General features: G+C 37.7%; 1 protein-coding gene across 6 annotated transcripts in view; it reads left to right on the top strand.

Annotated features, from left to right (window-relative positions):
- LOC115610994 overlaps positions 1-26,593 on the top strand; it is a 160,556-nt gene that overhangs the window by 56,424 nt on the left and 77,539 nt on the right. For 4 of the 6 annotated variants that reach the window (XM_030493234.1, XM_030493232.1, XM_030493230.1 and 1 more), the window contains exons 1-5: positions 5,983-6,440; positions 8,046-8,104; positions 25,949-26,023; positions 26,162-26,241; positions 26,345-26,479. In XM_030493234.1, the coding sequence (XP_030349094.1) occupies positions 6,102-6,440; positions 8,046-8,104; positions 25,949-26,023; positions 26,162-26,241; positions 26,345-26,412 (621 nt within the window). In that variant the 5' untranslated portion in view covers positions 5,983-6,101 and the 3' untranslated portion in view covers positions 26,413-26,479. Of the gene's footprint in view, positions 1-5,982; positions 6,441-8,045; positions 8,105-14,194; positions 14,256-25,948; positions 26,024-26,161; positions 26,242-26,344; positions 26,480-26,593 lie in introns of those variants that run through there. The other 2 variants (XR_003992422.1, XR_003992421.1) reach the window with 2 other exon arrangements.

The raw sequence follows: 26,593 nt of genomic DNA, 5'->3' as shown, positions 1-26,593 counted from the left end.
GCCTAGTGAAATCAGTGCACTGCTTCTGTGCTCAGCACCAGCCAGTGGATAGTACATGGCAAAGGTGAATATTCCTATGTGTATCCTAGTGCTGTATGTTCTCAGGACTGATGTGCTCTTGTGGTAGGAAAGTATCATTACAGGTTTTTGAAGTTAGAAAACTAAGACCATGGAGAAAAACTTCTACGAGTCACTGAAAGATACATGGAAGACCATGTGGAAGACCTTGGTGAACACTGTTTTCAGGTGGATAAATGGAGAAAAATAATACCTAAAATTTTGATTGGTTGCCCAATATAGGAAAACAATAACATTGATGCTGAGTTTTTCAAGACCAGGATCAGACTCTTAAATTGCTTCACTAAAATAATTTTGTGATTCAGTTAATAAGCTATGGGCAAATCTGAAGAACCCTATTCTGATTTCCTAATGCCAATGCAACAGTTGGTGCTTGATTTCACACTTGACCCTGCATTTTTTCTACTTCTTCAATGCAGGATAGAAAGCAGAAATCTCATTTGAGAATACCTATTCCATTAGATAGTTCTCTCATAAAAGGCCGATCTGCCCATCCTCTTGCTGTCTGCCATGTTATTGGTTTGCCTGCTGCTTTCCAGTTATTCTTGGCAAGAGAGTAACACATTATAGCATAAAGCAGAAGCCTGAATTGGCTCAAGACCAGCTTAAAAACTCTGAGAATGAGAAGGTGGGTTAAAGTTGTCAACCTATCCATTCCTGCCTTGGCACATAATCCTTCTCCATCTACTAAAGCTATTAAGCTTTTTCACCAGACAGGATTTCCAAGTCTCCAAGCTTGAATTTGTTACTGCAAAATTTATATGCATTTAAATAATCTAAGGGACATTTTAGGGCTGAAAGCTTTTTTGTTACCTAGCTGTTATAAATATGACAAACCTCTGTTGTTCTCAAAAAAGTCACAATTTAAATTACTCTACACACAGCGTAATGCTTTCCTGAGTTGTTCCTAATGAAGGTTGGGTTTATCAGATAATATGCTATTAATTATTGGATGGTTTCTAGCTGCTTTGTATGCTTTATACATTTGACAGCTCAAGAAGAAGCAATTCATTTACACAGAAAATGCTTCCCCATAAGCAAAGAGATCATTCCCACAGCCATCCATAGAAAAGTGTTGGTGGATTGATAATTTTTCAATGGTAATGTTTTTGAAATGTGCATGTTCTTAAGCACTGATGACTAGATCAAACAACAACATTTTATGGTTAGAAAGGACTTGCTTTTATTTCTTAATAACTGTGTTGCTTTCTGTGTACAGTAGTCAGGGTTAGTTTTGACATCAAATAGAGTGAACAATGGAGAGATGATGTCTTAGTTGAAACACAGTTGTGGCAATGCATGAATAGAGGGAAAGGCTGTAATACCCCTTGCATAGTGAACACTATTTTGCCTGACAAGGTGCACCATTTACTTCATTGGGAGTACACAAAGTCACGATTAACTACATTCCAACAGGATAAATATGCCTGTGAGAACTTCATGCTACTGAGACTTGGAAACCTGGGCTAGCTCCTTTAAGGTTGGATTAGGTGTTACCTGTGAATCTGCATTCTTTGGCATAGACATCTGCTAGGAGTACATCTGCATATGTACTTATTTTGTAAGGTCTTTCTTGGCCCTTTACAAGTAGCTTACTGAAGAGCTTCAGTTTAGTTTTCACCTGTGCTCTTCAGGTGACAGCAAATGAAAAACCTCATAGGTTTCATTATAGTTAAAGTTTTTGGGTGCATTTGTTTTTCTGGTACTGACATTTTGATACTTTTAAACATACATACACTGGAAGGTTAAAGAAAGTAGAAGTATAGTCTGACACATGCAGTAGCTTCCTGCATTAGCGATTAGAATATCTGTATTCACAGTAACATGGAAAGGTCAGGTGAATCAATCGTACTTTTAGACATAGCTTTCAAAGGTATATCCTCAGAAACACTGCTTAGTGACATTTTAGTAACAACCTGAGTTTTCACTTGACCACAGAACAGAAGTAAAAACAAATGTTTATGGAATGTTGGAAGCAGAATGTGTATCAGAATGAGAGCCACGCACATTTGTGAGGTGAGAGCCAGTGCATCTTAGTTGCTTTGTGTACTGAAGACTACTTTTCTTTTTTCTTTCTGTATTGATGCTGGTTGGGAAGATGCTGCTGCCTTGTATACTCAGGTGTTTGTGGCTTATTACATTCCCTGGGAGTGAAACTTGGACTTTTACAGGAACAAGTCTAGAATCAGAATGCACCCAAAGGCTTCCTAATGATTTGGTTTCTTATAACCCAGACTTTTCTCACAAAGAATCTAAATAATAGTTTTAAAAGTTTGCAATATGCTGTTATGAGTTTTTGTTGTAGTTCCTGAGGGGTGAAGCAAGAATTCAGAGGAGGTAGATTTGTCAAATAAAACCTGTAAAAAACTCTGCTGTGATTTAAGACAGGGGAAGTGTATACATAAACACACATCCGAAGATAGAAATTTCAAAAGATGTATAAATAAAATTAGGATTCAATATCCTTTAGATAAAATTGTTTTGAGAGCTATCATTCTGCTTGTCACTGCTCTCAGCAATGTTTCCTCTTGGAGTGAAATTCATCTTGGTAACAAAATCCAGGGTAGGTCTTTCCACATCACTTGGGGCTTGTGTAGGCCTTCTGTGGGGATTTGGTGGCTCGTATGGCACGCACTCTTACTTATCTTGGGCTACAAGGCAACTTCCTATAAACTGATCTTGCATGTAGCAAGTCCCATAGTTGGGACAGGCTACATCAAGGCTCAGCAGTGCAGGGTCTGACATAATATTTAAGCAGTCTAGAGGGTTCAGTACACCTTAAAAAGTGTTGTTGAGGAATTAAGCTATATGTCCGTATGACCCATAGGAAGGAGGAGAATATCTTCTCAATAGCCCCCTTTTTGTGGGAAGCACGGGTCATTTATGTATTCTTACACTTCAGCTTTTCAGAAATTGAGTATCTGAGCTTTTAGTGTGAATTTCATTGTTGTTCTATGGTAGACATAAGGCAGAATTATGCTTATTGATTGTGCATTGTTTCAGAATCAACTGTAGGAAGAGAAATGCCTAGTTTTACTTTGTCATATTATTTAACGGGGTACATTAAAAGGCAAATTAAAAATTCTTAGTACCTGAATAGAAGGTGTCAATAAAGTCAACTTGAGTACACAGAGAGGAAAAAAAAAATTCAAAACCCAAAAAAACCCAACAAAACCCAAACCCTTAAAATACTGAAATCAAATTTAATTATTGCAGTTATTTAAAATAATGTAACAAAATAGTTTGTGTATATATTCCATGTATATCTTTAAAAACAACATAACCAGAGGGAAAGTATTTCCTGTGCATCAAAGGATGTTGAAAGTAATTTGATCAATCAGAGGACTTTGTGTAAATTTAGAGGTATGTATTTTGCACCTCAGAGAAACGCAGTAAGAAAATCAGAATATCGAGTTTTCAACTGTTAGAATGTGGGAAATCTATGGAAATGTTGTTTAGCTCCTCAATGAATGTACAGTTGGAAAGGTTTTAATTACCAGTTTACACAGAGGGGTTTTTCCCCCACAGGACCCCTGCCTTTTACACTCTGTGTGTACATATATAGTTTATATATGCACTTACAGACAGATGTACAGTGGTCACCATGGGATTAATTGTTCAACATCTGCTTGTACTGGATCATATGGTACATGCCCCTAAGCCTTATTTACTTTGCCATCTAGACCCTGCAGAGTACAAAATTGCTTATTTCCTTGTGTGCTCCTTTGTTATAAACTTTAGCTGTAGTATTGAACTGCTTCCCAAACCCTAAGGAATTTATCCTCACAGCAATCTTCAGAGTTTCCTCATCATTGCCCTTATCCACTTTTAGCGTGGAACAAAATTTAAAGTAGAAAGTTTTCACTAATTTTGAGTGTCATGTTTGGTCCAGTTTCCCATCAGTCTTAGTATTTAGTACTTCCTGAATTCAAAGCTCAGTTCCTGTTGATTTGAATACTCAGCACATCAATTTTCTAAACCCTTGAACCTCAAATCACTGGACTCCAGGGAATTTTTTTCACTGTATGCTTGCTTTATTCTTATACTGTGTCTGAAACATCAGCTATTGGTAGGGATTGGGTCACTGAAGAGAAGGTCCACCTGGTTTGGTATCAACATTTTTTTCCAAAGGACAAAACTGACTTTTTCATAGCACTTGGCCTTTTTCTGATGAAAGAGAGTGGGTCATTTTGGCTGGGAAGTAGCGAAGTAGAAACAGAGTAGTGAAAGAAAGGGAAAGGAACACAGTGCATGTGCATGTCATGCAAGGCAGAACTCAAATTGTAGTGTTTGTGCCTAAAGGATCTGATCTATGTTTGCCAGTACACCTCTATTTTATTTCCCACCTTTTGGTGCACTTTGCTTTTCATTCTTAACCTTTAACACAATTATTTCATATGAAATTTCCTACTTTTTTGAGTAAACAGTAAAAAAAATAAAAATTCTATCTTGTGGAACCACACTGGTCTCCACATGGGACTTTGAATTATGTAGCACTGCTTGATCTAATTCAGCAAGTTGATAAGGTGTTATTTTTCTCAGGTAGACTAGCTGCTACAGATAGAGGCCATAGGATTTCACACTGTACTAATTGCTGATAGCAGAAAAATGCTGAGACTCATATCCATGTGTTGTGTAGACATGGTGGGCTTTAGTCATGCACCTGTGAACAGAGGGCACTCCAACTGAGAAACCATCATTATGCAATATCAACACTGTAATTATTGTTTCTGTTAGCAAGATGAGAATTGGTGCATGTCACTAGTTCATTATCAGCTTTATATTCAGAGGAAAAATTTTATTTGGATTTGTCTGGGAAACAGCCCCATATTGTTCATTTTTTTTTGAAAGAAAAATTAAAATAATCCTGATAATATTTACAGGTGAAACTAAGATTGATGGAATAGTAAACAGTAAGGTATATGACTGTCACTGATCAAGTGCAGAACTTGTGCAAGTACAGTAAGGAACAAAGAATTGAGGTAATTTATAAAAAACATGGCATTGCATTCCAGAAAGCAAGGAATTCAACTTTAAATAAGGGTGAATTTACATAGTTTGTATGTCTTGCGTGATCTAAGCTACATGTAGTGAAAAAAAAAGAAAAAATGACCAGCAATGGTAGTTGTCCATGAGTGCACAATACAAAGTCAACCCTAAGTCATACTGCTTCTTTAGGGGCAGAATGACCCACATCATTACTGTACAATTGCATTAAAACAAACAAAACCCCACCAACCAAAACAGACCAACAAAAATCTTAAATTAATATTCAAGGTCATGCAGGTGCTAACTTGTTGCTGACATGACTTTGATGTATCTGGACTGTAAACAAGATGATACTGGTGTGAATGTAGTGCAGTATGTGCATTAAATTTGTGCTGGTTTGGGCTTAGAAGTACTGCATTTAGAATCTTCATTGGCATCACATTAACATAATTCTCTGTTTCTAGGAGTGTTTTCTGTTAGTTTCTGTGAGCTATTCCAAGTCATTCTGTGGTACCTTAAGAATCTGAGCAGAACTGTAAAGAGTGAAGCCGAATTTCCCACACAACATCCTTGTCTCTAAATTGGAGAGACATCAATTTGATGGATGGACCACTCGGTGGATAAAGAACTGGCTCGATGGCCGCACGCAAAGACTTGTGGTAAATGGCTCCATGTCCAGTTGGAAACCTGTAACGAGTGGTGTCCCTCAGGGATTGGTGTTGGGACCTGTCCTGTTCAACATCTTTATCGGCGACATGGACAGTGGGATTGAGTGCGCCCTCAGCAAGTTTGCCAATGACACCAAGCTGTGTGGTTCAGTTGATACGCTGGAGGGAAGGGATGCCATCCAGAGGGACCTTGACACACTTGTGAGGTGGGCCGATGCCAACCTTATGAAGTTTAACCAAGCCAAGTGCAAGGTCCTACACCTGGGTCAGGGCAATCCCAGGCACTGCTACAGGTTGGGTGGAGAAGAGATTCAGAGCAGCCCTGCAGAGAAGGACTTGGGGGTGTTGGTTGATGAGAAGCTTGACATGAGCCGGCAGTGTGCGCTTGCAGCCCAGAAAGCCAACCGTATCCTGGGTTGCATCAAAAGCAGCGTGACCAGCAGGTCAAAGGAGGTGATCCTGCCCCTCTACTCTGCTCTTGTGAGACCTCACTTGGAGTACTGCGTACAGTTCTGGTGTCCTCAACATAAAAAGGACATGGAGCTGTTGGAGCGAGTCCAGAGGAGGGCCACGAGGATGATAAGAGGACTGGAGCACCTCCCGTATGAAGACAGGCTGAGAGAGTTGGGGCTGTTCAGCCTGGAGAAGAGACAGCTGCATGGAGACCTCATAGCAGCCATCCAGTATCTGAAGGGGGCCTACAAGGTTGCTGGGGAGGGACTCTTCCTTAGGGACTGTAGTGGTAGGACAAGGGGTAATGGCTTCAAACTTAAACAGGGGAAGTTTAGATTAGATATAAGGAAGAAGTTCTTTACAGTGGGGGTGGTGAAGCACTGGAATGGGTTGCCCAGGGAGGTTGTGGATGCTCCATCCCTGACAGTGTTCAAGGCCAGGTTGGACAGAGCCTTGGGCCACATGGTTTAGTGCGAGGTGTCCCTGCCTATGGCAGGGGGGTTGGAACTAGATGATCTTAAGGTCCTTTCCAACCCTAACTATTCTATGATTCTATGATTCTAAATCCTTCAGCCCTCAGGGAGCACACTTTGCTTTCTGAGCAGCTACACCGAGTCTGTTAGAATTGCCACTATTTCCAGTAACTGGATGATTATCTATCTGTTGCTGGTATGGTGTCTCTGACCTACACTGTCATTGAATTTTAGTGCTGTACAATGTTACACAGAGGAGTTGCTCAAAACAAACCTAGCCCAGAAGAGCAGTTAACCTGGCTGTTACTTTGGATGGAATTTGGGTTGGGTGACCTTATAAAAGTATAGCAATGGGACCACAGAAATATTATAACAGATAAAGCCATGGAAGCTTGACGATGACAAGAAAATTATGATTGAAATGTGCACAGCGTGTCTGTGATTGTGCAGCACACCTCTATAATGTCACTTCCAGCACAGTCACAGGGTCATGTGGCTGAGAAGGGTCTTCCACAAGTCAGCTAGTGTAGTCTCCAGCTGGAAACATATCCAGTGAGAGCAGGTTGCTTTGGCCATGTGCAATGGGGTTTTGAATACCCACGAGGATGGAGATTCCACAACTTCTCTGGGCAGCCTGTTCTTGTGTTTTATCCTCACTCAGTTTTTAATTAAGAAAATAATAATAATTATTTCAGTCTTATGGAAGCTAATATTTTCTAACTGGCTTTTGTGTGAAAGTTATGAATTAATAACAAAACTTTAAAGCGTTTGCAGTCCAGAGTCATGAGGAGTGAACTGAAATAAAAGTTTTCCAAACAGTACCCAAAGTTGGGTTACCAGAGATTGTTTACCCAAGGAGCTTATAATTGGAACACTGGACTTTTTTGGTGATCAGTGATCTCAAAAATCAAAATCACAAAGATCACAGTGATCTCCATTTTCTTTCTTTGCTTTTTGGTTTTTTTTTTCGTTTTTTTTTTTTTTTTTGTGTGAACTGTGGTCAGTCATTCCTGGGGTGGGGATCTGTGTACTGTTTCCAAGGAAATTGCAAATGAGGAAAAGCAGAAGAAAAGTTGATATATGTTCTGCAACACTCTGTGTGTGTGAAAAATTTTTGAGGGGGTCTGCATCTTCACGGGAAAACTTGGCGGGCTGCACATTTTTAAAAGTTGAAAACAGTTGATCTGCAAATTTGTGAACAGGGAAGTTTTCTGGTTGATGTTAATTGTCACAGACTCTTTAATGACTTTTGACAATTTATGTTACCTGAAAATTTTCCCTACAGGCGCATTACTGATCTTAACCTTTTCTTCTTTCCTCAGTCAGAACATTTCTTTAAAAAAGTAAATATTTCAGATGTTCTTATGTCTCTGTTTCTTTTTAGAAGAAATGCTCCATGGAAAATCTTCAAATGGTGGGAAGATGTGGGCAGACAACTGAAAGGTAAACAAACTTTGACAGAAAGGGATACTTGCAATTTCTTCATAGGAATTTCTCTCCTATTATTAAATTTGTATATATAGAACATTCTATGTATATATAGGAATATTCTATTAAATGCTTCTTGAGATATTAAACGTTCCTTGGTTTCATACAAATTAATAGGCTCATAATTTATCAGTATTCCTTCCTTGATAGAAAAATGAGTCTGTGGAAGATTACACAAAATAGTGTTTATCTTCCCTGTTTTAAACCTGATGGCAGTTAAATGCAGTATAGACTTTCTTCTTTTTTTTTTTTCTTTTGATTTTTTTTTTTTTCCCCCCCTGGAAACTGAACTGGCTTTACTTTGCCACAAGGAGATAATTCTTCGGTGGTGTTTGTTATTTCACTACAGCTATCTTGAATCCAGCAGTACTTTAGCCAGATTTTAGAATTAATCATATGACTACTTAATTCAGATAATGTTCCTATGCTAGGTGAAATGTTATCATCTTTAATAAGAGGTACCCAATCATCCCTGTTTATTAATGGTGACAGCTTATGACCTATTCTTTTTATTTCAACAAGGAAACAAACATAAAGACAACAAAGCTAAACAAACTCCAGAGGTTCAGCCTGAAGTGCTCTAAAACACTGTAGAATTACTAATTATTAGATTCAACCTCTGCATGTAATAATACCACTTTACATTTTGTCTTTAAACTTTAGTATATTGTTACATGCTCTAATTAGGCATTATGGTCTTCTAGTATAAAATGCATGACTCTTATTGCTTTCATGCGTTCGTATTATGCTTCCACTTAAGAGTACTTACCAGCAGAAAAAATGATAAAATACATTCAAGACTGCTTTGATCTTTGTCCTCCCTATTGAATAGTTTTATTTTTGATGTTGTCCTGCTGTTTATTTGCTTGCTCACATAGCCTGGGAAGATAAAAGATAGAATCAATACTTTAGAATCTCCTATCAGCTTTTGCTGAAACATTTATCAGTGGTTCTTGCTCTTTTCTCAGGTCTCATACACTGATTAGTGTGTTTCTACTTCAGAAATAGTGTGTTCCATTTATCTTTCTGCAAGGTTCCCACTCCTTGTTGTTTGACATTAAAACATAAGATTTCTGGATTAAAATGAGAACAACCACTGTTACTGCTTCTTCTGTCATGTGTTGTTAATGCCTCTGACACATTAAGTTAGAAGTTACTATAAAAAACTGAGGATGCATTTCATTATCCTGTTTAATGTTGCATTCTGTACCTAAATCAAATATTGGAAAACATTTCCGCCAGTGCTGGTGTTTAACTTCATTTAGGGAGAATTTAAGTGAGCATTATCTTCTCCCTATGTCATGGTCCAAGCTCACTCTATGCTTCGTGCATTAACCATAATGTTTTTTAAAAAAAACGAATTTATTTGGCTTTTATTTTAAAGATGTTCAGTGGGGTGTACAAAATGCAAAACAAATTGAGATGTATTGAAAACCACGAAGCTGAATGAGACTCACTGGGCAATATCAACACACATTCAGAGTGTCTTGGTCTTCTTTGAATGCAGCCGTCATGGGAGTAATTATCTTAACTCAGCCTTTAAGTGAGTTGACTGCCAAGGCAAAAACAACAAAGAATGTCTCATGCATTCGAGGTGGAAGTCCATACCTGTATTTCAATATTGGGTTTAAAACCAAATTTATATCTGGGTAGGTGAAACCAACACAGAAGCAAGGAAGCAGTAATGTTTCATGGACAAGTACATAGTGCAGCACTACTGGTATATTTTTAATTGGGTGAGGTAATACTTTTTTTTTTTTTTTTTTTTTTTTTTGTTTAATGGTTTGAACTTACAATCATTCTGCAGCCTGTCACTGTTCATGTCCTGGAACTCTAAGAAATAAGCCTGAACATCATTCACCACTCTCTGTCCAAACAAAAAGCCTGAATCCAATTTATTAGAACAGAATGAACATAGTCTTTAACTTCTCTACAGAGATACTATTGTTAATTAAATCAAAGTCTTTTCCATATGCAGTGCTAACAGTTCTAGCTCTGCATCCATTCTCCAAACAGTATACGACATTGATGGATAAACTCAATTAAAGCGTGAACATTATAGAAGTAATGTGGAGAGCTGAAGTGATCTTTACAAATCTGCCTTTAAAAATTGCAATAAATATTTCAAAATGAAATGTTCATAAATTATGCTGAGGATACCCGTTAGTGAGATTGGATGGAAATTCAATTCAACTATTCTGAGTAAGTTTGCTTTTGGTTAGGCAGTGGTGTTTGTTTTCCCTCTAATTATGTTATACTATCTTACACAAAGCTTAAAACCAGAGTGCATCTAGTGCAAAAAACACTTTGGCTTTTTCCGTACCTAACAATGAAGTGGGATTTCTTCTGTGATTTGACATTTTCTTGCAGTTCACCTTTTTCAAGGTAACAAATATTTTTATACAGCATGAGCAGTATCTAACTGTATACAGTAATTGCTGTTAGAGTGCACTAACTCCTAAAGCAAAACGCCAGGACCTTAAAGATATATGTACAGAGCTCTAATATGCTGAATTACTTTCTGCAAATGTTAAAACCATGCTTGGGTATTGATCTATTGATTGACACGTAAAAAATTAGGTGATTTAATGAAGAAAAAAAAATAATGCCAGAAAGAAAAGAACAACTCCTTGGTTAAGTCCTCCTGTATTTGCTAGTAAAGTGAGATGTTGATGTCCTTCTTGTGCCTCCTTGCACAGGAGGCAATGATTTTCACTCTATCCTTTTCAGTAATTTTACTTCACAGAAGAGCTTAAAAACTGGTTTAATCACCTAGGCAAGGTTTTCCTCTGCATAGAGATTTCTGTTGGGTAAAAGATTCATCATTAAGGACCTTTGCATTCCACCAGTCTACTGAAGATAGAACTGCTTTTCTGGACTACAGAGGTGGAGATACAACTTAGTGCAGACCTCTGTTTTAAATTATTATGCTGGGAACTGGATAGCCGAGGAACTACAAAGGAACTATCAAACCACATTTATGGGGCTTTTTTTTTTCTTTTTCTTTGTCATGGGTCCTTCCTGTTTGATTTATAGTTTTAAGTTTGTTACTTTATAGTCATCAGGTTTTAACATCTTCTACAAGAAAAATCTGCATAATCAAGACTGAAGTTTTAGGAGACAAATTTTCAACATTTTCTCATCTTTAAACTTTCAAACAGAACTCTGCTGAAGCATCCATCTTTAACACTTTTTAACTGGTGGTGTTCCTGGGCTGAAGTGTTCATTTAATGCCAGTGAAATATTTCAATATGCATATTCTGAATATTATCTTATTAGGATTTCCATAAGCTTTATTTTGGACTTGAATGTATTTTAACAATTTCAGACGTCTTCAAATTTTTGTTCAATTTTAAGAGATGACTTCTGCTTGATTTTGCCAGGGTAGAATTGAACCAAAAATATCCACTTTTTAAAGAGCTGTATTTAAAGGTGACTATTTAACTCACACTGGAAATAATTAAATTACTTCAGTCCACATGGGATAACTTTATTGGAATTGAAATGTGCTAATTTATTAACAGCTGCAAGTACTCAAGTATAAAAAAAGTGGGAAAAACCTTTGTTAGTAGCACATCAATATTGAATGTATTGAAAACTGATCCTAGGCCACTGTTTTCCTAGACCCTTAAAAAAGCATTTTCAATGTTAAAATACACTTTCTGCCATCTAGCCTCCATTTGTTAAAGTTCCCGAAAATTATAATGGGAGAAATGTCTGTGGATGTGATCAGGTAATATATTTAAATCACTTTTCTCTGAAGATTAGAATGACACACAATATTTTAAACCTACTAATCTCAGTGATGGGTGCATAAGGAACACTTGTACATCTAATAGTTTTAATTTTATTAATATGCAGTTATCTTTGTACTTGGGAGGATGGCCCAGTGGCTAAGGTACTTGGCTTGGATGTAAAAAAACCAGGGTCAGTTTTCAGTTAAGGCATAGCTATCCTTTGTGGTGTGGGGTTGATCGTCTCAATTTGCCTGTGCCCTTGTTCTCCATCTGTAATGTAAAAATTGTGTTTGCCTCTCAGAGCTTTATAACTCTAAAGAACCATTCATAGCTGTGACAGATTCAGACACTGTGGTGGAGCGTCTGGCTTCTGCCTCCATAGAATATTAAATTCAGGCAATTTGAGAAAGAATCCACCAGATAACATTGGCCACTTCACTTACAGGAGGTACTGATGCACCTAATAATCATGCAATAAAATAGTGACCTTTACAAGAATATCCACTTCAAGTACTATAGGGGCAAATCAGAACAATCTGTGTGTAACCAAATGATCTTTGTTAGTCCATACAGCTGCATGTTACCCAATTAAGTGAATGTTGATGGTAATGTCAGCACAAGCTTTAAAGGCACAACTAACCTGTTTTTGATCTTTCTGTTGAATAGATAGCATTAGGCCAGATTCAGGTAAGAAATGTTTCCCACTGTAGGTGGTTTATTCTGTAATTTTTCTAAATGCTAGGAAGGATGAGAAATTTATTCCCCCCCCAGTTGCATGAATACCTGCCATAAATGCACTTGGGAACATGAAAGAGACACTGCTGGCAGCCACTAAAGCCCCTGGTCTGCAGCTACTGAACCCTGCAGTTTCTGCCTGTGGATGTGCTCTTAAGTCAGATGTTGTGATAATTTTTCACTGCTAATGACCTGGCTGGAGCCCAACCAAAGCTGCAAAGATGGGATTTTAGTCAGTGTGCTGCCTTCCTATTTCCAAGCAATTTTTGTCATGCAGAAGATCCTACACAGGAATATTTTGAGATTTGCATTCCATTGGATCTTTGCATCCCCTAATGTAGGCGAGGCTGGTGGATGAACAGCTTATGATTTACAAAATGAGGCAGTGCAGGGTGTCCAGATATCTGCAAAAAATTACTTTTGAAATCCTTTCTCTGTTTTGCTTTTAAGATATAGGAAAACCAGGATTATGCAATGAACTACAGAAGAGATAGAACTGATGATGAATGTTTATCTATATTTTACTCTTTGGAGATAACTTTCCATGCTGTCTCCAGTTGACTTTTCTTACCTGTGTTAGTTTTGTAATGATGTATGTGCAGAACTCAGGCTTCCTAACCTGAGCCTTATTCCTGTAGGTAAAAGGAATTAAAAACTGGGACAGCTGGCATAACATCAACTAAATTCTTATAAAAGTATATATTTTAGCCCAATTTTATAGGAATTTTTAGTATGCAATGGAAAATGCATAATGGCCTATTAAAAAAAAACAAAAAAAACTGCAAACAAATCAAACCAAAACAAAAAAATCCAGCTTTAAATATCCATATTGGTAATAATTGTAATTTCAAAAGGTGATAAAAAATGGGTTTTCGTGTTTAAAAACAAGCCAAAATGCATAGAAACTGACGACTGAACCTTCAGCTAAGTTATTGTAAAGAAACAGCCCCAGATTTCCTTTCAAGTCTCTTAAGCTGCTTGCAGGCACTGTGGTTTTTCTCTTCCTGTATTGTATTTGAGAAATTGGCTGTGGAGGATGTACTGGGTGATCCAAGCTTCAAACAGATCTTTGACTTTGCCCCTTTCAGTCAGCCATCTCTGCAGTGAAGTATGACTTGGCATCAGCTTATCAGACTTATTTTCCTTTGACCTCTGGAAGGTGCTATTCTGTGAACAAAAGAGCTGCATGTTTGGTAGTCATGCCTTCTGTGAGTTCCTGATGCTGGCTGTGCAGGCTCTGGAACAAATGAGTTCCACAGTGATTTTCTCAGGAATATGAAGAATAAAAAAGAAACTCCAAAGCCACAAATCACACCAGTCTGCTTTAGAGGCACAGTTTGTGAGTTGGATGGTGATTTGTCTGACATTTCACTTCTCAGAGAGTGACCTTACCTTTGTGAACTCTTTCTGCCTGAAAATGAAGTGCAAAAACTGTGATCACTCCACTAGAAGTGACTGTCAGACAAATTACCATCCACCTAGCAAGCAGTTAAGAAACCTCTGATGTGTTTGCATGCCCATCTTGCATCTAGAGAACTTGCTTTGTACACAATGCAGTTCTGTTCTTTTTTAGTGAAATGTTATTTGGAGTCTCTTCTGAAGAACTGTAAAGAGACTACTGGATGATGAACCAGGTAGGATTCCAACATTTGCACTAGTGATAATAGTTTGATCATTTTATCTGGACTATAGATTATGCTTTTTCCCTCAGCACTAGAGGCTTTCGCATATTCAAGTGGTCTCATAAAGTTTTGGACTAATAGATACCTCCCTAGAAGAATCACTTTCTGAATTTGTGTCGTACATCTCTGTACTCTGGTAGTGTTCTTGAGCTCATTTATTTGGATTATTACTCTTTTTTATCTGTTTTTCTTTTTTATCAATAGTTGGCCAAAAGTGTGTGGGGTTTTGTGTTTGCTTGGTGGTTTTTGATTTTTTTTAGTCTTGTGAATCTCTATTGTTTCTTATGCATTGGCTCTTTTAAGACAAGTTTGCTCTGTTATGTTCCCAAATACATCCCTCTTTTCAAGTTAGATTTTTTTTTCCCCCCGAGAGAAAATACAGAATTCAGAAAATGATAGAAAGAACTGAATCTTCTCAAAGGCCATGATCTCACCTATTTTCTTATCATTCATATTAGAGCTTTCCTGGCTACCATTCAGATCATTTTACCTTTCTGTAAGGTGTTCTGTTGTAAGGCTAGCCCAAGGTATGGTACCTTTTACCCTGTAATGGTAGCTTTCTCTATATTTATTTTGGTTCAGTCACTGCAGTAAGGTAAGGAGCAATGTGTGAAAGCGTAGTAGCATCTGTCCTCCACCAGCAGCAGGATAGGCAAAATGTTAAAATTGTATCAAATTCAACTTCATTTGGTACTTCATAGTTTATCATTTTCTCTATGGGAGAAGTTTAATAAGTGATAATATATTAGGAAACCTTGAAGAAAGCAAATACCTGGCAGCTTTTTCTTCTTGAGCTATAATGATAGTAAATTTTTGGCAACTGTGGAAATTTGACTGGGGTTTTAGTTCCTTGGATAATTGGTGAATGAGCACACTCAGGATTAGCAACCACCTTATCCTGATGAGCAGCTGGGGTTCTGTCTGAGGATTTTCCCATGGCTCTTTCTGCTCTGAAGGCTTCTAGTCAGTCTGATCAGTGACCCGCTGAGGGGATTCCTTTGTGCAGGCACTGGGCATGCAATAACCCACCAAAGCTAGTGGATTGTATCTCAGGTAATGTTGCCTTTTAGGGCCTAATGCTCATAGAGTAACTACTGCAAATTACCACTTCATGCGCCACCCATTTTAATGGATCCTCCATCAGAACATCAGTGCTTTGAAGTGATGGGGAAAAAAAAAATAAACTCACTTTAAGGAAAAAACATACCTGAAGGGAAAACTTGAGAGAGTTGAGAGACTCCCAGCAGCATGGAAGTCATATGCAGTGTCACGGCCTTGACTAGTGCAGCCGTGGGTTCTCTTGCTGTGGTCAGTAGAGAGAAGGATAAGCAGGGTTTAGGGAATATGTGGTACATATGAGTATTCTGATGATACAAATATTTTTGTAGAATCACCTATTTCTCCACTAACTACAAAGAAGAAATAAATAGATGGTTTATATATGTATGTGTACAGTAAGACGAGTTGAATCCCATTTCTGCTGTATTTACTGAGGCTTCACAGAGCCTCAAGCATCTTTTTGAGCTGATAGAGCATCCCAGAGTCCAGCACATAGCAATTAGGGTTTTTCTGAATATGTTAAATACTAACCAGGGATGCTCTTATTTTTACTCTACGAAGGGTTAAAAAAATTCTAAAGATTTGATTGTAAATAGCCTGCAGATGATATACAAAGGGCTGATTCTTCAGTTAACTCTTTTCATATACATGGAACCTGGCTGATTATTAACATGGTATTGTCTGATTAGCCATATGGCTGGCTATAATGCCTTGAATATAAAATCAAGTTTCTTTAGATGCAGCAAAGCATATAAGCCCTTGCCTAGCTTGAAGCACTCAAGTAGGCACATGATGCCACAGATAGCTTTACATACAGGTGCTTTAAGTACTTTTTACTGCATCAGGGCGTGCCTGTGTTTACATCAGTTTCCCAATTTGGGTGTGAGCAGCAAATGAACCAAGGAGAAAAGCTTTGAAGAAAGCTTTCTGGCTAAAACCCGTGAAAATCTAATTTTGGTCTGGGTAAAATTCTCAAACAATCCAAAGGATGAAACAGATTATTATTGATATTTTGTATAGCCATTGTATGTAAAGAAGATTATGTAATGAATGAAAGAGCTTTCAGTAAAAAAAAAAAAAAAAAAAAAAGAAACAAATTGGAAACTTATTACCATATGCAAGTTATCAGTTTATATATTCCATACCAAATGTGCTTCAAGCATGATTGTCTAAAAGACTTAAAAATACATGATCACACTAAAGAAAAAGCATTTATAATTTATATTAACATAATCAGTGCTTGTACCTGTAAGTAGTCAGTTTTGCTTTTAAGTAATTTTAATTATTAAGCTTCGTTGCAAGGATGTTTCTGTGAAAACAATGGATGCAAATAAGATTGTATGATATATTAGAGTTAAGAAACACTAAGTGCCATTTACTGATTAGGTTTCTTTAAGAAAGGGAGGAAGGAAAGGGGAGACCTTGTTACCCAGGGTGTGGAGAAGGCTGAGGTACTCAATGACTTTTTTGCCTTCGTCTTTGCTGGCAAGTGCTCCAGCCACACTGCCAAGTCACAGAAGGCAGAGGCAGGGACTGGGATAATGGAGAACCACCCACTGTAGGAGAATATCAGGTTTGAGACCATCTAAAGAACCTGAAGGTGCACAACTCCATGGATCATGATGAGATGCATGCACGAGTCCTGTGGGAGCTGGCAGATGAAGTGGCCAAGACACTATCCATCATATTTGAGAAGCTGTGTCGGTCCTATGAAGTTCCTGCTGGCTGGAAAAGGGGAAATATAACCCCTATTTTTAAAAAGAGAAAAAAGGAACAGGCTGGTCAGTTTCACCTCTGTGTCCAGCAAGATTAAGGTGCAGATGCTCCTGGAAACGATGCTAAGGCACACGGAAAAGGAGGTGATTGGTGACAGCCAATATGACTTCACTAACAGCAAGTAATGCCTGACAAGGTATGCCTTGTGAGTGGCCATCTTTATCATTAGTGTTCTGATTTGTAGTCTCTCTCATTTCTTAGATTTGCTCTGGATATGTTAGCTCTAGTATCACAACGATTTCAACCAATAAGAAAATGAAACAAGCAAACACAGAAGCGAGGATTTTAAATGAGAAAGAAAGAAGATTTCATTACAGATAGTGTAATAGGAGTTCCACTGAAATCAATAGGCATTTGCACATGGACTAACTCTACTGGAACAGGGCTCTAAATAACCCTACGATAATTTATTTGCCCAGAGAGTGAAATGAGCACCTGTAAACTGCTGTTCTGAAACAGTGAAGGCATTTTTCCAATAAAAATATAGAATATCATTGGGTTTGTATTCCATAGCTTATTCAAGAAAAGATTTAGAGTAAATTTTAAAGGAACCTGTGAAGGATTTTCAGATTTTGGCTTACAAATCACTGTAATTGCTGGATTTTTTCAGAAACAGCTTGTTAACTTAATATCTTTTTCTTACTCTAATCTATGGAATAGTTGGAATAATATACGCAAATATCTAGGAAGTGTCAAGAAAGAGCCGATATGCTTGACTTCTGCTATATGCATGCATTGAATAGAGCAGGTCAAGCCATCCGTTGTATATAAGTGCTTTGGGATTTAATCAGTTTTTCTATCTGTGAATTATCCATGACCTGCTAATGATTTTTTTATATGAATGTGTGTGTTTTATGTAGTTCATCAAATACTCTTACAATCACATTAGGCTTGTAGAATTTTGCAAGTGCTCCTCTGAGTATAATTTGAAGAATGAGATATTCATGTTGGTTACCCAAGTCACACAAAGTGTTTCTATGCTGTTATTTTTTGACTTAATGTCTGCAAACAAGACCACTGGAATAATTGGATCTTTATAAAGAGGGTACTAGTTAAGAAGAAAAGCAAGTGTACTGAATCTTCAAGCCTCTGCAGTCTGTTTTTTGTGCTCTTGTACTGCAGGGGTAGCATACGTAGCACTACCTGCCCTAGGAATTTAAGCTCTTTCCTGAGCAAGAAGGCATAAGCTAGATTTATGTGACACCTTCTCAATACCTAGACACTATAAGAAATAGCTGCTTTGGAATCTTTCCTCTCTGAGCATAGTAAAGCTCCTTGTGAAGCAAAATGGTCAGTCAGATTTTACAAAGATATTCTTGTATTCAGTATTGCCATTTCTATAATCTTTTTAAAAGGACTTCTTTTGCCTAAACATAGAATTCAAATATATAACAGTTTCAAAAGACTTGAGCTGTCTCTCTTTTTTAAGGTCTCAGTGTGCATGTAGTCATATTTCAAAATGTTTTCTTCATATCTATGAAACTTTTTTTACCAAGCTTCTTAAGGAAATGGTGGTTTAAGACCTCTCTGTGAATCACTCTCTCCAATAACTTTTGAAGCTAGCCAGCCAATTTCTATCAGATTGGAAAGAAGGGTTGAATTTTCAACATTCTTAACTTTCCCCTGCCTCTACTCCGAACTGGTAAGTGGAATGCAAAGAGAAAAAAAGTTACCACCTCCAGGGAAAAAACCCCTGGTAGCACTGACATGTTATATACCCTGTGTGGCAGCAGCCAGCTTGCTGTCTTATGTGTGGTTTTATGTGTGTTTGTTGTAAGAGTCAGGATTTATTGTGGTGTTCTGAGAAGGCCCTGAAGACATTGAGCTCTATCAGACTAGTCTTCGTTAGTTACACAATTGACGGAGGTTTTGTTTGCTTTGTTTTGTTTTTAAATGAAAGTCAAAATTCTCAAGTGTCCATTTGAATACAGGAAGAAAGAAAAACCTCATGCTGTTGCATGTTTCATGATAAAAACTAATTTCTGCTAACATCACCATTCTCCCAGTTGTGATTTCAAGTAAGATGGATGAAATAAATATGGAATACGACTCTAGAGGCCACACAACCATTGGGTACCTGAGAGACAGTGCTCAGATGTCTGGATGTATCCTCCCTGCTAATGCTTATCCTTTACTACTCAATTCCTCACATGATGCTTTAGTATGGGGTATTTCTAGGGAGCATTGTTACCTTGTACTACTAGAAGAGTGTTAATGAGGTTAGGAAAATGACTTTTCATTTCTATTCAAGAAAAGAAAAAAAAGATAGGAACTAACCTTTGTATTTATTCACATAGAACAAAATGTCACTTTAAGCAGATTTTTTTTGAAGTAATCAATTTAAGATTAGATAACCATAATTTGAAAATTATGAGCCTTCTGCAAGGGAAGAGAGCAGTGGGGAGTGAAGGCCACAGGCTGAAATTCAGTTTATGTGCTTGTGAAATACAATCACTTCTGGCTTCTCTCCCCTTACCTTTCTATTTGGATTCTGCTGGCTTAAATTTGTATGAACGTGTCAATCCAATCTTCACTTTTTGGAAGGGTGTTTTATTCCCAAAGACCAAGACATTTCTGCAGCAGCAGTTTCTTAGTTTTAAGTAGGAGGGCAAGAGTAAAGTCTTGTACAGTACGCTGAGCACAGATCCTTCCATACAACAGCAGCTAGTACATTTTTTGCATAGAAAGATAATATATTAGATAAGGAAAAGCTATGAAAAAATGAGACAACTTTTTAAAAAACATTTAAAAATTTATAATGGCTTTTAAAAGTAGGGGATAGATAAGGAACACAGAGAAATGCTAACTACTCAGAAATATCTTGGAGAACAGAAGCAGTAATAGCAGGGGTTTGTAGGAGTTTTGTTTCTAAAAGGTTAATTTTCAGGACCAAAGTCCATTACAGAAGTGATATTTAAAATCATTACTGTTGGCTTACATTTAAGTGATGGCACATCTTCAAATCCTTCTCTGATGCAGGCATTAGGAAAAAGAATATTAGATGATAATAACAACACCTTCTTTAACGATTTAATAACTAGAAAGGGTAATGAGGAACAGTTGCTGTATTTGTGAGTTTGGCTTTTAAAAGCTAGTGGAGTAGTTTTACTAGGGTAAGAGTGTATGGCATTTGGTGATATCCTACCTGTGTCATAAAATAAAGGTAAGCAAACAGGTTTTGTTCTATTAAAATAGGGAAGTTAAAATCCAAGTGTAAGGGATTTTTTCCTCACTACACTGGAGGATAAGCCTTAATTCTGCCACATCTTTGAGGTATGTCAAATTGTAAAGCAAGTCTATTCATATGATGCCAGGATAGCTAATCTTGCATCCCAGGATCTAGAGGAGATCAAAGGTTACATGGAAGATGATCTTCATCTGAATGCTGGGAAGCCACATGCTTTCCCAAGCGTTTATGGAATTAGTTTTATAGTTTACTTAGACATCATGCTCTGAGGGAAAGGGTAGTAAACTTAACCTTCTGAGTTTAATAATTTTGTGGGTCAGTCTCTCAATGTTTGGTTAGTTTGTCACATACCGGCTTAGAGAATGCATGATATTGCTGCTATATTAAATGAAAGAACATTATTCCGCTGGTTCTCTTGACCACCTGGGATTAACAAATCCATGTCCTCTTCAGATGAAAATACCTGCTTCAAAGCAACTCAGCTATCCTTAACAGCCCCCTTTCTCACCTTCAATTGTTCTGCCAAGCCATCTTTTCACACTTATCCACGTATTATCTCTCTTACAGTCATATATTCTTGACAACATGATTGCTTGCAGTGACTGCTTCCACTGTGGGTAGTTCTGATAAAGAATATAAATATCTGCAAGGTACATGCTGCAAACAGATCCTTGGGTGACTGATCTGTGATCCCATGCATTGTGTGTGGGCAAGTTAAATTGCTCAAAAGTAATTTGAAATCATACAATGAGAACAGCAAACTGCTGAACTAATATGTAGGAAATTACAAATAAATTATGTGCCTGAAATTCCACCCTCTTACTCTTTTCCATGCTGCTCAGAACTGTAAGCAGGCATCTCCATTTGCACCACCTCCACTCTAAAGAAGTATTTCCTAATGGTAGGTGCTAATAAGCAGCTTCTCTAAGAAGTGTCTGTTTCTAAAACAGAGCTGGGTGAGAGTGATAGTTGTAGAGCTGCTGCTTTGCTTCATACATATTCTCTTTAGCACCAGGAAAGTGACGTGAAACATACAGTGTTTGGAGTGGGGCTGCAATCTCAACAGCAATCTTAACTTTGCCCTTGAAGGTGATCCACTAGGTAGAAAAGGACTCAATAGTCACAAGAAAAGAGATAGCCCAAGTAAGACCATGAATCACATAGTTTAAGCATTCCTGCAGAAGGAGCGGTATTAGCATCTACTCTCTGCTTACAGCAGCATTTGTGCAATTTACATTCAGCAGTCAGTGGCTATAAGACAAACAACCCAGGGAAGAGGAACTGAGTTATTGAATGAAAGGTTACTGAATGCTGTTTTCACCATCTCTTTGCAGTTTTGGACAAAGGGAAACTGTTTGTATTACTTGACATTAGCACTTTACTATAGGCATTTAATTTAGCCAGCAAAATTATCCAGCAAGGCTTCTGCAGTTGTCAGCAGAGAGACAGTCTTCCTGAATACAATACAGAGCCTGTTTGCTTTTTGCTTTAAATTGCCATTTTCATTGCCTGCTAGAGAAGCATTGCCACCTAATTTTTTTGCCATATTAGGTACTTACAGACCCTTGCACAAATATCCAACTGGTGTGTTGTAACTGTACAGTGAAGGGCTGTATTGGATTGGCCCCTCATAGGCACGGGTGGGATTGCTTGTATACTGGTTTGCCTTAAGAGTGTCAATGCCTTTTAAGTGAGGCAGTTCTGGGCATAGAAAGCATCTGTCAGATTAAGAAGCAGTAGTAGTTAACTTGCAAAAGAACATAGCTGGGAAGTCCAACATGGAATATACCCTGGATCAAGGTACCTTCAAGTTAGGCAGGTGCCCAGTTAGGGGTTTCAGGACTATAGCTTTGGATTTGGTACTTCTACCTTAACTCTGCAGTGGGAGCCTTAGGTTGCTTGAGCTGACTTTGTGTGCTCTGATGTTTTAAGTTTGCAATCTAAGTTTTAATGCTAGGATGCTTGGACCCAAGTTATCTGAAACCAGTATCCTTTTATTTCCTTACCTGTTGTTTCATTGCTGCTGTTACAGGTGTACATTATAGTGGGATAGATCCTTCAGTTCTTGATCATGCCCTGGGAAGTTAAGAGGTGAAGCTGCTGAGTTCTTTGTGGAGTGCTGTGCTGTTTGGTTTTTTTTTAGTTTTATCTTCTGCATGTGAAGCAAGCCGGACTGTCCAAACAAGGAAGGGAGAGGGAAAGAAAAAGACCTTAATTTGAGCCTTGCTAAGAAACTCAGATAAATGAGTGTGTCACTAGAAAAGGACAAAATTAATAGGGAAAGATATTGGATTTTCAAGGTTCTCAGAGGGCATTAAAAAAGTAGAAGTGAAAAATAATTAAATTATAAGAAGTGCTTGAGAATGTCTTTAAAATATTAATTGGGTGCTAAACATGAATGGCACATGCACAATACTTCCTCTCAATAGCAGTAACCTGAAACGACCACCTCCTGTCTCTGCCAGCCTTTAGAGTGCTCTTCCCCTTTGCAGCTCCTTTCCTTTGATACACTTCGACAGAAGAATCAACGCCTGTGGCTGCTTGCAGGGTGGCTTGGTAGCTGTAGACTCCCCATCAGTCTGTGATCTATTTTTTAAGAAATGGCATTTGTTCCTCTGAATGGCATCCTGCTGGTGTTTGCCTAAACCTCTTGGCTGGCTGCTGGTTATTCTGTAAGGCTAGAGCTCTCCTGTTGGTTTGGTGGAGACTCAGGTTGGTAATAACTGTGCTTTTACTCCCTTTTCATTCACCTGCAGCTCTTAGGGTCATACTTGCTCAAACGGAGCAGTGGAGTCTGGTTGTAATGTCACTCAGCAGGTTATACTCACGTGGCGCTGAATTCATATTTGAAAAAGGTCAAGAGATTGGGTTCACAGGCTGCATGCTAATGGAGTTGGTAACTGCCTGAACCTCTTTGCTGGCTCCCTCAAGTTGAATGCTCCATCACACGCCTTCTGCTGAGAGGTATAGAGTGGTGACAGACCCACCCGGGAAAAGCAAATTGCTGTTTCTTTTGCAGATGGTATTCTAGCACAGGATAAATTGTGCTCAAAATAGAGTTGCAAAACTCAAGGGCAAAGAGTGTAAGGACAGTGAAACATCAATTCTTTCCCTGTACGCCCTGCCCCAATTCTTTGGGACAGCAGGAGGGAGCGTTTCAGATCCAGGAGTTAGAAAGCAGGAATTTTATTTGTCAAAGGCACACTGTAATTGAAGAGGAGATTTTTAAATAATGCTTTGGATTAAAACTGAAAATTGGGCTTAATACACTTTGTACTGCATGTGTCAAATCCTTAAATCATCCCTCATGCAAGACCTGAAGACTTGTAGAGGGAATTTGCATCTCTTGAATTGTATTTTCAGCTGATTTTTAAAGGCTAAATACAGGAAAATAATTTGAATGGAATATAATACACCTTAAAACAAGAGATTTGGGGTTTTTCTGTTGTATTACTAGGTGTTCAGGAAAGAATAGATTCTTTTAATTTACAAAAGCTGCAGATCTCAACAGACATTAATAGAAAGATGTTTCCCCTAAAATAGGTATCTTTTCCATTAAAAAATAATTAGATTATGTTTATATTGTCCTTACTGAAGGTTGTTTACTTGTGCGGCTAGTCTGCTGGAATTGCGTAAGTTTGTCTGGCAGTGTAGTCTGGTCAGAGACAGGGCTAATGACACTAAATGAAAAATAGGAGAAAATATCAGACACTATCATCGAGTATGAAAACCATGTTTACAGTGTTTATTTCTGGACTACTTAGAAACATGCTACCAAAGTATCATGTTACTCATAAAACTACATTGTTTATCTTGTACTCACACATGCCTGAGGATGGGGAACTTCCTCAAACGTTGATGTGGAATGGAAATAAGAGGACTGTTACAACTGGCAAGGCATGACAGAACAGGAGGAAGAACTTTATAGGTGTCCAGAAGTAGCAGTACTGCTGTTATAGTTTTAAGATGAAATTGAGCTATAGAGAAGGCAAACAGCTAAGTGTAGTGAACGTATCACTATCTGTATGTGTTGAGTCATCCCCACTTACCTCAGCTGTTTAGCTGTTTGTTAAGTGCAAAAATATTTCCCGATGGCAAATGTTGGCACTGGTGTGAGTACCACTGTGCCTGGGCTTAGTCTGTCCCTTGCCAGCTTGCAGTGCTACAAGTTAGCCCAAAATAAACTGCAGCTCCTTTCCTGTCCTTCCTGTAAGAGCATGAAATTGTTTCTGTATGTAGACCAAACAAAAAGCAATTAGCTTTGGACTGCTGTCAAACACTTACTAAAGCAACTTAACTTCTAAATACTGCCATCCCCCCTTCCCCCCCCCCCCCCCCCCCCCCCCGCAAACTTCTACTGCTCCTATTGAAACTTTTGATTCTGTCTTCATTTAGTGGGACAAGTACAAATTTTTCACCCATAATGTATTAACAAAAACGGGTGTTTGACACTGGATTTTTATTTTCCATAGAGTAGTGTGCCTACAAGTTGAGGATTAGTAATTTAAGCTTTCTGACTGCAATTTAAATTGCAAATGTAAACTATCAGAAGGAAACACCTGTAAGTGTTAAATCACACAAGTGCTGATTTTCAACCAAATCAATAATTTGTAACAGGACAATGAATTTGTACCATCCAATCAAAATAAAGAAGGACTATCTTCTTATTATCATAAAAGCAATAAAAAGACTTGCACAGCATTCTTTAACTAATTTGTCTTTCATTCTGCACCGTAAAGATAACAAAGTGTGGTGTTTTCTTAGAACGTATTGTTTCATTCTGTATGTTTTTCATCACTATATTCTGGAGTATATTGGTTTTTAATTTGCTGATGGAAACCATCAATTAGAATTAGCTTGAGTGCTGTGGGAGGATAATGACAACAAACGTGAAGGCAACAGAATAGTATCTAGCATAAGTTAATGATGCATTTATTGTGCATGTCATTAACTTGGTGCAGGGCTTATTCTATGAGCAAATAATTTACAGTTGTATCAAAAGCTGGAGTGTAGGAGGATTTGGTTAGGGAACCATCTAATTATAGTCACTCATCTTAGAATGAAGGACTCTACTTCTTTGATAAAAATCTGATTAAAAGAAACAATATTTTTCCAAATGTCAACATTTTATGTACAGTTACAGCCTGTGCAGAAATATTCTGACACCCATGTCATTTACTGAGTCTGTCTAAAGCTCATGAAACTTTCTGTGGGAAAAAATACAAAAAAGCTTAGACAAAGAGGAACTGCCTAATGTGTTCTATAACTTTTTAATATGCTTTCCATTTTGGAATTCCTGAAGCCTGTATATTGTGCATTTGTCACCATTTCCAATTGAGAAAAAAAAATCTTCCTCATTATGTGTCCGAATCTTCTAATGAAATTTACTGTGCTAAGGTTTTGATTATGCTGGTTTTCTACTTCTTAAATCAAGACAGTTATCGTAAAAACTGTGATACGTTCAGCTATAAGTAGAAATTGTCATCAGGATAGAGAAGGAGCCAGACGTCAAGCTACTATCACTGGCACTAGTGAAAATTTGGTGCTTATCGAAATCTGAAAAAAATATCCACATGCTCAAGTCAGTGTCTACTCAAACGTTTTTTTCTTTGTGGACACACAGACAAGTCCTGGACGCTTTTAACTCAGTAGGACAAGAAGTGGATGTGGATTCTCCCACAAGAATGGGTGCAAACAGGTAAGTTTATTTTCATGTAAAAATGTGCTTAATACACATATAATACCTACATAGGTATATTGGTTATTCTATGCTTATATATTAAAAAGCCTTAAATATTAAGAATTTTGAAATTTGAATTTTCTTATTTTCTTTCAGTGCAGGAATCCAGAAAAGGACAAGGAAATTGATTCTCTTGTTTGGGTTTTTTTTGCACAGAAATGGCCTTATCACCAATGGTAAAAGTATTAACTAGCCACAATGTGATCTCTGTGAATCACTAATACCGTGCTATTTGGAATCCACTAATGTATAGTGATGTTTCTTAATCTCATGAAACAGGGAGAATTTTTGAAGATTTACCATCCAGTTGCAAAAAAGGAAAAGAAAAAAAAAAGTTGTGTAGTTAAGTCAGCCAGAATGAATTTGAACAGTCAGATCAACATAGAGCCTTTCCTGCCATCCACTGTACAGTAGGTATGTAATTTCTAATTAATGTTTAAAACACAGTTTGCTTGTACTTGATATTTAATTTATAGCTATAAGCAAAGAATGTCATCTAACAGTAACATGAATGATTTCTCCATGAAA

The sequence above is a fragment of the Strigops habroptila genome, chromosome 7 (genome assembly GCF_004027225.2).
Source record: "Strigops habroptila isolate Jane chromosome 7, bStrHab1.2.pri, whole genome shotgun sequence".
In the NCBI taxonomy this organism is placed as follows: domain Eukaryota; kingdom Metazoa; phylum Chordata; class Aves; order Psittaciformes; family Psittacidae; genus Strigops; species Strigops habroptila.
Note: the sequence above shows the minus strand (reverse complement) of the source record. Positions and strands in the feature narration are given on the sequence as shown.